The 13,977-nt window shown below is 48.3% G+C and overlaps 1 protein-coding gene across 2 annotated transcripts in view; it reads left to right on the plus strand.

Moving 5' to 3' along the window:
- Positions 1-5,444: 5,444 nt before the first annotated feature.
- Positions 5,445-13,977, plus strand: part of FBXO32 (F-box protein 32) — a gene marked incomplete at both ends in the record, with an annotated part of 29,853 nt that continues 21,320 nt past the window's right edge. For both annotated transcript variants that reach the window (XM_084229355.1, XM_084229356.1), the window contains 4 exons: positions 5,445-5,560; positions 11,407-11,519; positions 12,346-12,395; positions 13,499-13,591. In XM_084229355.1, the coding sequence (XP_084085481.1) occupies positions 5,445-5,560; positions 11,407-11,519; positions 12,346-12,395; positions 13,499-13,591 (372 nt within the window). The remainder of the gene's footprint in view (positions 5,561-11,406; positions 11,520-12,345; positions 12,396-13,498; positions 13,592-13,977) is intronic.

A 13,977-nucleotide genomic window follows, 5' to 3' on the forward strand; every position in this document is an offset into this window, starting at 1 on the left:
AGATAAAGATACCTGCCTTGCAAAGTTATGTGAATATTTGTAATGATAAGGAAGGAAATCACCCAATACAATGTCTAGATAAATTTTAGTCCAAGCTATTTTTAAAGATGAGAAATCGCAGAACTAAAATGCACTGCTCAACTGTTTAAGATACATTCCAAGGATTACAGATGGGCTAGTTTCAACCAATAGCAGACACTAAGACTGTACATAAAGCTGTACATCTATAACAAATTTAACATGCAAAGTTACTATGACAAATTTAACATCCTCATTTTCAAATCTGCATTTTTTAAACAAAAGACTGGAAGTCTGTGCTGTTGGTAAAGGTTGTGATTTCATTCATTTCCCTGTATTTCAGAAAAGTTAGCAGCCCCATCGCCAAAACCTTTTTGCTACTTATTAAAAGAAAAATAAAAGAATTTTCATTAAAATTGAGCAATTCAACTCTGAAAGGAGGATTATAGCAAAATGCTCTTGACCCTCTCTCAAAAAAGGAACAGGCCTACATTTGAGGAATGCCAAATGATTCTCATTAAAGTCACAAGAATATTTTCAGTGACATGTGTCTGACTGACTTTAACTTAGTTGGCAGAATTCATGGCAGCCAGAGACCCAAAAATAACACAGCCAGCAGTTCCTGCTCAAACACACCTAAAAGATCTATTTCACGTGGCTTCGAGGATGCCCCACCCTAGACAGACTGGGTTTAAGGTCATATGCAAATCGTTGTGGCATTAAACATACATTCCTCGTGACAGTATCAACAGGTTGAATTCAATAGACTGAGTTCTTCTAGCTCCTCCTTTATAAAATTCACGCTAACTTGAACAGAGGAGCCGAGGGATTTCGTTGATTCCAGCCGCTGCCCCATCTCACAAGCTAAAGTTATTTTTAACTTACAACTACTGCTGATAAATATTTTTTGATGGAAAAAAAAAAAACTATCAGAAAGAGAAAAACAAAATACAATTGCATTTCAGGGAGGAGTCTATCCTGGGCCAAAACTTTAATAAATGTCATCTTGGATCAGCAATAACAGTGCACTTCATCTCTATCAGGTTTTTCACAGTCTGTTTCTAGAAACAATTTCTCTAAATAGCCTTATGAGGCAGTGGTCAGGCTAAAATTGTGCCAGGGTTACCTTTGACAATGCAGTCTTCTGGCCAGAATAAGGCCTGTTTCCAAAGTTCAAGTGCAATAAATAGTATCTAGTAATATGCAAACTAACATGTCATCGTACAATTTGCTCCAGTAGAAATGTTTTCCCATATCTGGAAATTAGCTGAGTGAGTACAGTCCATGCCGTCAAAACAGAATTTGGTGAGGGAGACAGACATGGACTGAACCAAGGAAAAGATGGTGGTAGGAACTTTGCAGAAAAATAACAATAGCTGCCACTGGTGTTGGCACTGTTACAGGGACTTTACGTATAGTGTCTCAGGAAAGACTCACAACACCCGTTGAGGTCAATACTATCATTCCCAAACCACAAAGGAAGAAAGTGAAGCACAGAGAGGGTCCGGTAACCATTTAAATGGGGAAATTGCTTTGAACCCAGTCTACCTGGCTCCGAGTAGGACTGAAGACAGACCTGAGAACTAGTTCAGTAACAGCCTAACAGGCTATTCCACTTTTCTGAGCCTCAGTTTCCTCATCTGTAAAATGGGAATGTAAGTATCTAGTCCCTGGGTTTTTTCGAGGAGAGCATTTGCCAAGTGTTTGGTACAGTAGCTTCAGCACAGCCAGCATCTATCATCAGAGGACATGCACATTAAGACCTTTTTTCCTATGATGCCATCTTTTTACCACCTTCTCGATTTGCCTCACCAATTAGGAAGGCACCACTGTTGGAGAATTCAGCAATGCAGGATAGGACTGCGGGTTGCCAGTCCTCTCTCTCCCCACCTTGCTACGTCCTTAGTAGTAATAAGATGCCAATGGGGAGGGCCTGGGCATGACAGCAACCCAGGGTAGTTTGACATTTATTGAGTTATTGATTGATTGCCTGTCATGACCAGGTACCGTGCCAGGAACTATGGTGACCAAGCCACAGAGACATAGCCCCACCAACAAAGATCCCCAAGGCCCCAGGAGGAGAAGGGTGCATAACCACACACCCAGTGTCCTCCCTGCCACAAAGTTGTAGGGGAGATGCAGCAGCTCAGTGTGGGTGCCCGAAACTCACAGTCATGGTCCTCACGTTGTGTGCACAACTCCGGCCATCTGGCTATTGGTCCTCCTCCCTTTCCACCCGCCCCCCAAGTCCGTGCCTTGGAAAATGCTCGGAGTGTCCTTCTGCCTCTCTATCTTCAGGCTGAAGCTTGGACACTGATACGTTGCCTTTGCGATTATCCAGGGTTTAGCCACGATAGCTTCCCATCACAGAGCCTTTGCGAAGTCAAATCAGCACCCGAGATGAAGGTAACTGTCCCAGACATGACCGAGCACAATCTTTATCTTAAGGGTTCAGCATAACAAGGCTGCAGTTGAGACGCCCCCGTGTTGGAGGAAGTATGATGTTAGATTTGTGGGAAATCTGAAACAGTCACACTTCATAAAGGCTGGGTTCAGATACAATGACCACATTTTTTTTTTAGGAGAAGAAAACTGAAGAACTAGAGATAAATCCTGGAGCTTCCTGAGATTAGTCCTTAGGCAAAAAGACAAGGACCAAAAAAGTTGTGATTTCCTACTTTGTGGTTGAAATTTTAGAAGTTAAAAAAAAAAACTTTCACAAACTTTCAGCCACTCAACCATTGGTAGTAGTCAGCTAGGGACAGGATGATGCTGTGTAATAAAAGACCACAGTCATCTTAGCAACATTCAGCAATGCAGTTATTTCTTGCTAATGAACCTGGTGGAAAACTGGGGCATCTGTTGTATGTGTCAGTATCTGGGACCAAGACTTTAGAAATTGTGGCTAGCAAGGCTATGCCCTTGGCATTGGCAAGAGCACAAGAGGAAAAACCCAGACACACAAGCTCACATCCTATCCTCTGCTCATATCACACCCACCACCTCCCGTTGGCCACAGCAAGTCACATGGCCAAGCCCAAGGTCAAGCATCAGGGAGGTTACATCACTAAGAAGTCATGGCCAATGTGGGTGCATAATGACCAATGAGGGGGAAGGAACTGCTACCAATAATCCCACTTACTACACTTTCTAAACAATGCGGAAAGGCAGGCATGACAGGCTTCCTTCATTCTTGACAGCCGAAAAAAATGAGCTCACGTCATTTACCCAGGCTGGACAGGCAGTGCTAGCAGAACTAGAATTGAAACCTTCTGCTTTCTGGGTTCTACAGAGCTGTGGCTCACTCACATGTAACTAGCATAATCTTTAACAATCATATCCCTTACTAGGTTTCTTTGCAGATATCAGTTGCCTCCAATAAAGGTCAAGATGGTCTCATCTATTAGCATGATCACGGCGTTTAACATTTGCTTGGGACCTTGTACCATGTTTTTACAAGCTTTTTTTTTTACTATTACTGCACTAATAAATTATTTATGGTAGGAAACTTAAATCAAAAAACCCTGGCTTCTTGAAAACAGACTTTAGGAAAACCATCTCCTGCTCCTTCCAGTATGTTCCCTTCCTGGGCATTCAAATTTCTTTACTTATTTTGAGTCTGAAAGATTGCACGGAATTGGTGAGGCAGAAGATACTGATGTCTGTAGAGGAAAGAGCAGGGAAGAACCAAGTCAGAAGCTAACTATTGCACATGGAATCTCTCCTCTGTTATTGTATGGGATGGAATGGGCAAATGGATCAGCCTGGAAAGCATCCTAGTCACAGGTCATGAAGGGTAAGGAGCTCACCATAATAGCTGCACCCCACGTCCATTTACTGCTCCTGCAACAAATAGTTCTTTAAGGTCTACTCTGGACCTGGCGGTGCTGGGGCTGGGATGTCCCTCCAGCAAAACCCACCAGCTCTCCCGGAGTTTATTTTGCAGAGAGGGGTAGATTGTTTCAGTCAATCAATAAAAGTAAACAGTGGCTTCAGATTCTACTAAGGGTTGTGACAAAACTAGCAGTGTAACCTTGGGTAAGTCACTGACTTTCATCTGCCTTGGGGCCCTCATCTGAAAAACCGTGTAACTCCCACCCGGCTGCCCACAGCGATTGTGGGATTTTAGATACTAAACTAAGGTCTGTGAGGGCCTCCTGCACAGGTAATGAGGGCGGCCTGTGCCCTAAAGGCATGCACAGAGAGGGATCTTTAGTCCCCACCCGTGAGCCCTGGCACAGCATTCCAGACAGGGCCTCTTTACCTTCATGCTCACGGCAACTAAGACTCCTGGCCTGGTATTTTCCCCAAGGGGACTCAGCGGCCTAAAGGATGCTGCACAGCCCGGAGGCGAGACGAGCACAGCAGGTCCTCAAAACAAACCCAAGAAAAGCCCAATCCCAGAATCCTGAAGAAGGTCCCGACAGCGAGTGGAGAGAAGACACCCCTTCCTGGCTCCTGGAAGCGCTAGAACTTTCACTTTAACACTTGACGCGCGGGGCGGCCGGGGCCTGCGCGGGTGGAGACTGCTCGAGCGGGTTGGAATTCCCCGTCTCCACTGCCCGGCGCGGACCAGCCACCGCCCGGCCATCCTCTCCTCCTGCCTTCGCTGTCAGGTGTGGCCGGCCTGACAGCAGACTCGCTAACCACAGCTCGGGGCAGGGTGGGGTGAGGGACTGTCCCTCCTGCACCCCAGAGCGGGGTTTGGGCAGCGAGGGGGTCCTGGAGGTTGCGCGCCTGCTCCGGGGGGGCTGTTCCGACCGCGGGGCTGGATGCTGACAGCTGCGGGGTGGGAGCGGGGTCTGCTCCTCCGCACCCCAGTGGGCAGAGACCCAGACACCGGCTGGAGCGCCTCCTCCCTGCACCTCGCGAACCTGAGCGCGGCCGGGGCATCGGCCGGCCTCGCTCTCCCGGGGGCGGCCGCAGGGCCCCGGGGGTCACGGGGGGGAGCGCCGCGGCCCGGAGCCCGGGGGCAGTGGGAGCCGCAGCCCGCCGCGCGGCTTCAAGTTTCCACCGGCCCGCGGTTGTGCAACCGCCGAGAGCCGCGGGAGCCGCCGGCGCCCGGGAAAACAAGCCGAGCCCATAAACAAAGCCACGTGGCCTCGGGGTGGGGGGGCGGGGGGCGGGCTCAGCGCGGGCGGCTCTTCCGGCAACAAAGAGCCCGGCCGGCGGCCGCGATAAATACGGCGGCCCGGCCTGCGCGCCCCACTCCGCGAGCCCCGCGCCCGCCTCCCTCCCGGCGCTGCGCCCAGGGCGCGCAGGTCCCCGGCTCCGCGCCCCGCTCCGCAGCTTCCCGGCCGGGTCCCCGCGCCCGCCGCTCGCCCGCCCGCGCCCGGAGCATCCCCGAGCTGCGCGTCCCCGAGGCCAGCGGGCCGGCCCCGTGCAGCAGCCCGTCGCGCCCACCCGCCGCAGCCGCGCGCGGTGCCATGCCCTTCCTCGGGCAGGACTGGCGGTCCCCCGGGCAGAGCTGGGTGAAGACGGCCGACGGCTGGAAGCGCTTCCTGGACGAGAAGGGCGGCAGCTTCGTGAGCGACCTCAGCAGGTGAGGCGTCCGCCGCCGGCGCGAGCTGCGCGCTCCAGCCCTGGCTGGTCCCCGGGGCGCGCAGCGGTCGAAGAGGGGGTTGGCAGGGCCGAGAGAGAGGCGGGGGAGACCCTGAGCGAGGCGGGCGGTCACTTGCCCGGGTGTCTGCAGAGGTCACCGGGATTGGGGGATGTGGTTTCTCCTATTGTTCAAGGTCAGCGTCTCCGAGCGGGCAGTGCGCCTTACCCGACCCTCTGCGGAGCGAGCAGCAAACGCGGGTCTTGTCTCGCCCCCCCACACCCCCACCCCCGGGCTCAAACTTAACAGAACTTCGGGGATCCCTGGCCTGAAACAACGGAGTCGGCGCAGTTGGCGCGCGCGGGGGCGCGGACCCGCGAGCTGCGCGCAGGGCACCTTCCGGCGGGGGGCGCAGCCCCCGGGCGCTGTGGACACCAGGCAGCCGGGCCGTAATGTGCGGGTCCAGCCCCAAGAGCCTCCAGGCTCGTCCCACGCGCGGCAGCCAGAGTGGGCAGGGAGGATGAGTAACCAAGAAGGAGCGGCCAGATGGCGCTGGGTGCACCGGCGCCGGGGGGCCGGCAGGGGAGCAGTGGTGAAGCCAGGGGCCGCGAGGCTGGGCACGGGCAGGGATGCAAACCACCCACCGGCTTCTGGGAGGATGAAGCTTTTGCACCTGTTTCCTCAGTTCCTTCGGTTGCTCTTCTTTGTGTAGTGCGTGCACCCCCATTTCAAGTCGTACCTGTCGACTTCAGAAAGCCCACCTGGCTCCAGGACCCAGGTGTGGCTCCAGAGCTCTGCCAGCCTGGCGGAACGTCCGAGATTCGAGGGTTATGGACCCTGCTTGGTCCATAACACAGAGCAGTTAGGTGCTCTGGAATCCATCAGTTCCGGACCTCAGCCCTTGATTTCCAGATCCTTCATTTGGCCCCGGTGAGGGGAGCAATGAAAGCGGTTCCGGAGATGATCAGTGCAGCCTGGTCACCCTTGGGTGCCTTTTCCACTGCCTTGGGTTGAAAAGTCTGCGCTTCCCCCCACCCCCACCCCGCGTGCCCTTAAATTGACTTCACTGGAGAGCTCTGTAACTGGGCCTGGTTCCCACTTACTGAGATTTACCAGGGGTTGTTTGGCGGAGCCCTTGGCACTCAATTTTTAGAAAACTCAAGAAAATGTGGTTATTTTGACCGCTTGACCTCCAGAGATCCCATGTGTTTGTAATTTGCAATGCTTCAAACTCCCTTTGTCTTCCAGTGGGGGAAAGAGGTGGGTATATGTGTGTGTCTACGTATGTAATCTGAGGGGTCTGTCGCCAAAGATCACAGTGGGCCTTTCTTAAAGATACTTTGAGGCAGTCCCTGAGAAGTTTGGGGAGCACTGTAAAAAATCTTATTTATGAAAAATCGAATGATTTACTTACCAGAAATAAGACCAACTGTTGTCACTGGACTTTGTCTTCTAGGGAGTTAGGTTACAGATTATGCCTAAATTATTCTCCCTAGCCTGGAAGCTCCCTTCCATTCTGGTAGAGTAGACCCCTCCTTCCTTCCTCCCTGCTCCTCAGGGAGGAAGGATGAGCTGATATTTTGGTACTTTCTTTCTGGATAACAGTTCAGATTCTCTCTAGAGAGGTCCAGTAGTGAACTGCTGAAGTGGGTCACAGTGGTTCATGCAGATGCTGTTGTAAGGTCCTCAGTAGGAAGCAGACCATTGGGTCCAGCAAAAGAGGATTCAAAACACAGAGCCCCTGGTTCCTATAAATATTCAGGCTGTACCTGCTTCAGGAGGTAGGCCAGTGTCACTCTCCTTTGGAAGGAGATGGTGCCTCTCTCCACTGGAAGGCCTGGGGATGGTTTTAACTTCCCACATAAAGTTAATCTAGGCTGGGATCTGGTTCCCCTCATTTCAGGCCCTCTGAGCTTGGAGCTGTGGGTCTCTGTATCACAGAGATGATCAATATAGTGAAGGCCTGGGGTTCTTGATGAGTCAGAATTTAGGAATCACTTGGGAGCTCCTAGCACAGCAGCTGGCTGTTTGTTTGCGGAGTATTTTCCCCCCAGCAATTGTAAACAATCCCTTCCCTACTTAGCATGAGAAGTCTGCCAACTTCTTAAAAGTGTTGGCCTTCTGAGACCTGGGTTCCAAGTCTCAAATATCTCCACTGTTATCAGTCTCGGTGGTGTTTCTCTGTGATGTCAGGTTTGGGCTGAGTGCCTGCCTACACAGGTGAAGCTCAATGCCTCTCCTGTTAGGGGAAAACAAAAGACTGGCACTGACAAAGGAGAGGGGGGGGTTGTGAAAGGACGGCCCAGGGACTACACAGCTCTAATTCCATGACCTCTGTGAGCTGCCCGGGGAAGTCATGGGGGTAGGGTGCTGGGGTGTGTTCAGCCTGGGGGTAGGGTTAGTGCTGTCCACAACTTGTGTGCCCAGCACATCTTTTCTTGACTCAACTGGCCACTCTCTCTGTGGTCCAGGACTGGGTCCTCCTCCAGCAACTGAATATTACCAAGCCCATCACAGCTGCTGTGAACTGACATCATGGAGGTTTCCAAGAAACTTAAAACAGAGTCCCTTCTTAGCAAGTTGAAACTGTGTAAGATAGCAGAGGAGTGGCAAGTGACTTTAGTAGAGCAGGTTAAAAATTTAAGGAAAGAGCTTGGCATGAATTGGGGTGACCCAAATATTTCAAGGACGTGGTAGTTGAATCCCCTTACCACTGACCCCCCACCCCTCAAAACCCCAGAACCCCTCCTTGAGTAAGATCCGCTGACAACCCCCCTCCAACCCTAGCTAATCCCAGCTGAACCCAGGCCACTCTTCCCAAAGGTAGCCTACAGACCTACCTTTGAAAAGACCTACCTTTGGAAGCCAGTGTTGCTTCCCAATGGAGCTAAGACTGAACAGGGAAGCAGGAAGTTTACCTCGCCGCCCTAGATGAGTAGTGCAGAAGAAAATAGTAGTTAAGATTTTTATGAGCGCTCACTGGGCACAGTCCACTGTTCTCAGAGCTTTATATATTGGGCTGTTTGTTTTATCGCAGCAAGCTGGGTACCGGCCTAGTGAGTTGAAAATTTGGGTATATATTAGAGCAAATTAGCATAGAAATGGCATTGCCCTCCGTCTACAAGCGCAGGCCTGTGGGGCTCGGCCACAGTTTTCTTGCGTGGCCTGTATGGTAGATGATATGAGAAACAGGCCTTTTCTTTTCTACCGTCGCTCTCTTTAGCTCTGTTGTTAAAATGGTCTTATTCTGACATCTTCCACCTTTTCTAAAGCGGTCTTTAAGTATCTTAGGGCAGGGGTGGGGGGACCATGATAATATAGGACTCAAAGAGGTCTTTTTTTCTTATATGAGACCTGTGCCTGTGAAAATGAACATCAGTAAGATCGACTACAAAATAGAAACTTAGTGACTATTGTTGAATTTAATGAAGAAAGCAACCTCTATGAATGGTTTTACTTTTTTTTAATTAAATGTCACAGTTCCTAAATAGTGGTGGCTTTTCTTGTTATAAATTTCAGTTGTAATTTTCCGTTGGCTTTGCATTTCTCTGAAATGGACATAATTGAACTCTCAAAATAGCCTCTAACTGAATATATTATTGCTTAAAAGAAAACCCATAAGCAAGCAACACAAATAAGCCCCATAATCCCTCCTTCCGTACCCTACCTCTGGAATCTAAAACCTGATATTCACATCAATAATACAGGGTTTCTCTTTGGTTCCGACTTTTTTTACATTCAACTGTGGGAGAGCATCGTCCATTATGTCAGATTCTTCTTAATTAGCTTTTGGAAATGAGACCCTTGGGCTTCATGCAGGTTTTGTAGTTTCTATAAGGAAAGAAAGTGTTCAGATGCCTTTGAGGACTGTTTTCAATTAGTAAAGAATAAGATGACATATAAATATTTAAAATTTCTGAACTATGGTCCCAATCTCTGGCCAGGCTCTGAACATTTTCTACTAAAGCTTAAATATGTGATTGAGGATAAGACAGCTTCACCTCGTGGTTCTCTACAATTATGTGCAATTAGGTTGAAGGGTTCTGACTGTGCTGTATGTATGTGTTTTCTTTAAAGCGAAGCCTGTGTGTGTATTTTCGCACACAAAATGTTCTACCTTTGCTTGCTAGCTGCTCTCAGCTTTGGTACATCATGGGCCATCAAGTGACCTTCCACCTTTTCCCTTTCATCAATGCTGATTGTATTGTCTTAAATTAGCCTTAAGGACGCTTCTGCCCCTTTTCCTGGTGAACTTGGGGCAGATCACTGAGGGGCTGGTATTTTCGCCCCTGTGGTCTTGCAAGTTGACAAACACACACTCATGTGTCATGTGAAGTCGGACCCCAGACATTCACCCTTGACACTAAGAGAAGGCATTTCTGCAGTAATCTTTCTAAAACCTAAAAGTATCTTGTTCTCTGAATGAAAAAGAGAAGGCTAAAGAAACTTCTCGGTAAATGGTATTAAGCAGGGCCTCACGAGGGAAGATTAACCAGTGATTGATTATCCCTCAAGCTTATCCCTGTGCGTCCGGAAGCACAGAGTATATTGTTGGTGATGTCATGTGTCAGCACTTCAGCAAGACAGACGCAGGGAGGATTGTGAGCATTTTGGTCGTGGGAAAACTATGGCGACCACACCTGAGGGGAGAAACACTATGTTGTGAAAAAATAAACAAGGATGTTAAAAAAAAAAAAATCCTTACATATGGAATAGAGTGAAACAATCCAAAGGGTTAGATAAAGCCAAATTAATAACAAACCCAGGAAATCTGACTGTAGAACTGAGGCTACCAGAGGGAGAGTGGGAGGAGGGAGAGCCAAGTGGGGAGGGGGCGCATGAACTATGGTGGCGGACTGTGGGTGCAGTCACACCGCCTGAAGGGGGAGAGCCCTCTAAAACACAAACAACATTATAAACCAATGCAGCTACCTTGATAATAAAATGTTTTTAAAAATCCTGATTTTATACGTACCCCAGGGGTTAGGAGAGTGAGGAATCCATCTTCTCATCACACCTCAGTATTGCTTCTTCATCCCCTCTGCGGATGTGAAGACGCACTATGTAATAGAATAAAACTCAGTCAGCCCCCAGATGACGGCTCAGCCTGCAGGTGGTGCCCACCTGGCCCTCATTGAACCACCGTCCATCAGTGACCTGTGAACTGAGTGGTTCTCTCTTGCACAGATTCGTCAATTATGAATTCAGCTTGTTTCATTTAGAACCAGAGTTCTCCCCTTTGGGCATGATTCGTGTTACTCACGGAATTATGTGAAACCCAAACAATTATCACCAGACACTAAACATATTCTTCAAATGGAGTTAGGAAGTCTGATTTCTATAAATGTGATCATGGTTTAAAGTCATGATAGAAGCAGGCTAGTTAAAAGACGCTTGGGTATACTTTCAATAGGTGAATTGTATGGCCTGAGAATCATAGCACCATAAAGCTATTTTTCAAAAGCAACATGGGGTGGATCCTTCTACAAAATGAAGGCTTTGTGTATTACAGTGATACTATTCAGTTTTGCTTAAAGTGATAGCCGTGGTACCCGGCTTTCTCTCCGTTAAAGAGGGCCGGGCTGTGCATCAAATACAATGGCAGGCACTGTTGGGGGACTGAAAAGAAGTAGAAGCCCCCATCCCTGCCTTCCACAGAGATGGGACGATACTCTGTCCCACAAGAGGGATGTCTGTGACTGTATACACTGCTTTTGAGCGATTTTTAGTCCTTTGTTTGAGGAGCAGGTATGTTTGTGTTTTATAATCCGGCGAACTATTTATAGAAACAGCTCATGTTAAAGTATTGCTGTTACAGCTCACTCCCTCCTGTCTTCTGTTATTCCTAGCTACTGCAACAAGGACGTGTACAATAAGGAAAACCTTTTCAGCAACCTCAACTATGACGTGGCAGCCAAGAAGAGAAAGAAGGACATGATGAACAGCAAAACCAAAACTCAGTGTAAGCTGTTGGTTTTGAACTTAAGAAGAAAGCTGTTGGAGGATCACTTCGGTCGATTCCTTGAGAAAAGAAATCACACCTTGCATGTTAGACATCTGCTTTCATGTTTACTGTGTCACCAGCAGTGATGACCGAGCTCCTTACCCTCTGAAACCTGGCTGTGCCTTTTACAATGGGTCCTTACCGTCTTGTTTATAAGAGTTGCTAGCTGGAGTGCCCCCCCACCCCGCTTGTCATTCATATTTGGCATAGTTAATTTCATTATTATCCACTCCTGTGGTCCATGAAATCAGTTCCAAGTGTGTGCTTTTATTTTAAACTATGCTCTGAGGCTTTGAAAATATTTATTTCTCCCTCTTTCATTGTATAAAACCCTTAACAGTTCTAGGTGTTGTATGCACGTCTTAACAGAGAGGATAAAGTTCTATTAATATGCAGGCATTCCAGATGTTTAGCTTAGTCCATTTGGACAGCATGATTTCCTCGTGTTACCTGTTTTATTTCTACTTGCTATGACCTGTGTAAGTTATAGGCTTGGCTTTGAAAACAAACTTATACTTGGGTATTTGATTTTTTTTTTTCCTTTTAATTTAGAGCATTGGTGTATAAATCTGATCATCAAAGACTTGCCTCGGATGAAGTAAACTAAAACTCCAACATTTACACGCTATAGAAATTAGGCCCTGGCTTCCTCTTAGGTTGTCAGCAGAGTCTGTATTTTTGTCAAAACTTTTTACACTTTGGAGTAAAGTCAAAACGAAAACAGTTTAAAATCTTGGGCAAGTGACAGATTTTAAATGTGTATTATTTTTTTCTGTCTCTGTAGATTTCCACCAAGAAAAATGGATCTACGTTCACAAAGGAAGTACCAAAGAGGTGAGCCCCACCTATTAACTGAAAAGTGTACTCAGCCTCACGCCTCCCCAGGAGGGTGTGGGGGATATTGGGTGATAGTATTATGCCAAGTCATGATTGTCTTCTGTGGGAGGGAAGAATGGCTAGCCACCTACGTCCTAGCCAACCATCAGAGTTTGGGGAGAGAGGAATGGGGTAGGGGGCAAAGTCACTACATGGCCTCCGGTTCATTCAGTGAGGTAACGGAGGTAAAAATTAATGTGAAGATTAATGTGCCCATCTAACAGCTATTCTTTAACAGCCCTGGCCTTGCCTTAGAACAGAACCTACATCTCTACACATCACCTCACATAAGTGTGGGCGCTGAAAGTAAGGGCTATTCCCTAAATTAGTTTTCAGCGTCTGCTTGTGTGAGGTAGGCCTAGGAGCGGGAGCAGACCATAGCCACACTGGCATGGCACTTTAGAAACCCATTTTATGTCTTTTTTCTCTCTGCACAGGCATGTGTTCTGATAACTAGGATGCACGGTGATGTGATAGAATAAGATTTCTGTCATAGTCAGCTATCTTAGAGGACGCCTGTGGTTTGAGGAGAGGAGAGAGGCTCAACAATACACCCCACTAGAGCTGGCCTCTATGAGTCAGCACGGCTCTCTAGTCCCAGCTCCTCGTGAATTCATAGATAAAAGAGCAAAACATTTGCTCCTCAGTAAGCCTTAAAAATGTTTTTGATGAGAATAGCATGGGCAATGCAGCCAGGTGGCAGTAGAGGTGACACAGGTAAGTCTGCTGCTCCTCCCAGGGGCATTGACAGGCCAGCCATGGTCACCTCACACACTCCACAGCTGGGAGGTGTTCAGTGCCCAACTGCTCCTTGATAAGCAGCAGCTTAGAATTTTCCCATTCTAGAGAACCAGGGGTAAAGGTCACAGTGAGGGTGTTTGCACTGCCAGCTGTGTGGCTCCCAGGGGTTCTCAGAAGGAACTTACATGACAAAAAAAGAAGCAAATGACCATTGGTTACCTAGGATGGGGTCAAGCTTGCTGGGCAGGGTCCAGGTGGATTGTTAGGAGAATGAGCTCTGTGTGGCAGGAGTGACCTCTGCACACTGTTTTCACATCCAGCGCCATGGCTACTGCACTCTCGGGGAAGCTTTCAACAGACTGGACTTCTCAACTGCCATTCTGGACTCCAGGAGGTTTAACTACGTAGTGCGGGTAAGTCCCAAGCACCCAGTGGCTCATCCAAACTCTTTCCCAAGTTGATTTGTTTTTTTCAGGTTGTCTTGAAGTAGGTTGCCTCCCCCCAAAATTAACTTTCTGGGGATTTTGAGGAACACAGAAAATGGACTCTTCAGCCTCCCTCTTCCCCCGTCAGACCTCAAGTTCTGGTGTGAATCCTATTAGGATGTCCTGAGATTGGCCCCCACAAACAGGGGCAGCGTCATACCTCATGAGAGCCACTCCCAGCCCCCCTGGGTAGATGACAACCCTATGTTGGGAAAAAAATGTTTAACGAACATTAGCAAGATATTCATGACAAAGATAAGCCAGCAAGTCAGTCTAACCCTGAGCATCAAGTCAGTGATCCTCTTTATTGTTGG

Source organism: Talpa europaea (genome assembly GCF_964194135.1).
Source record: "Talpa europaea genome assembly, chromosome: 3".
NCBI lineage: Eukaryota > Metazoa > Chordata > Mammalia > Eulipotyphla > Talpidae > Talpa > Talpa europaea.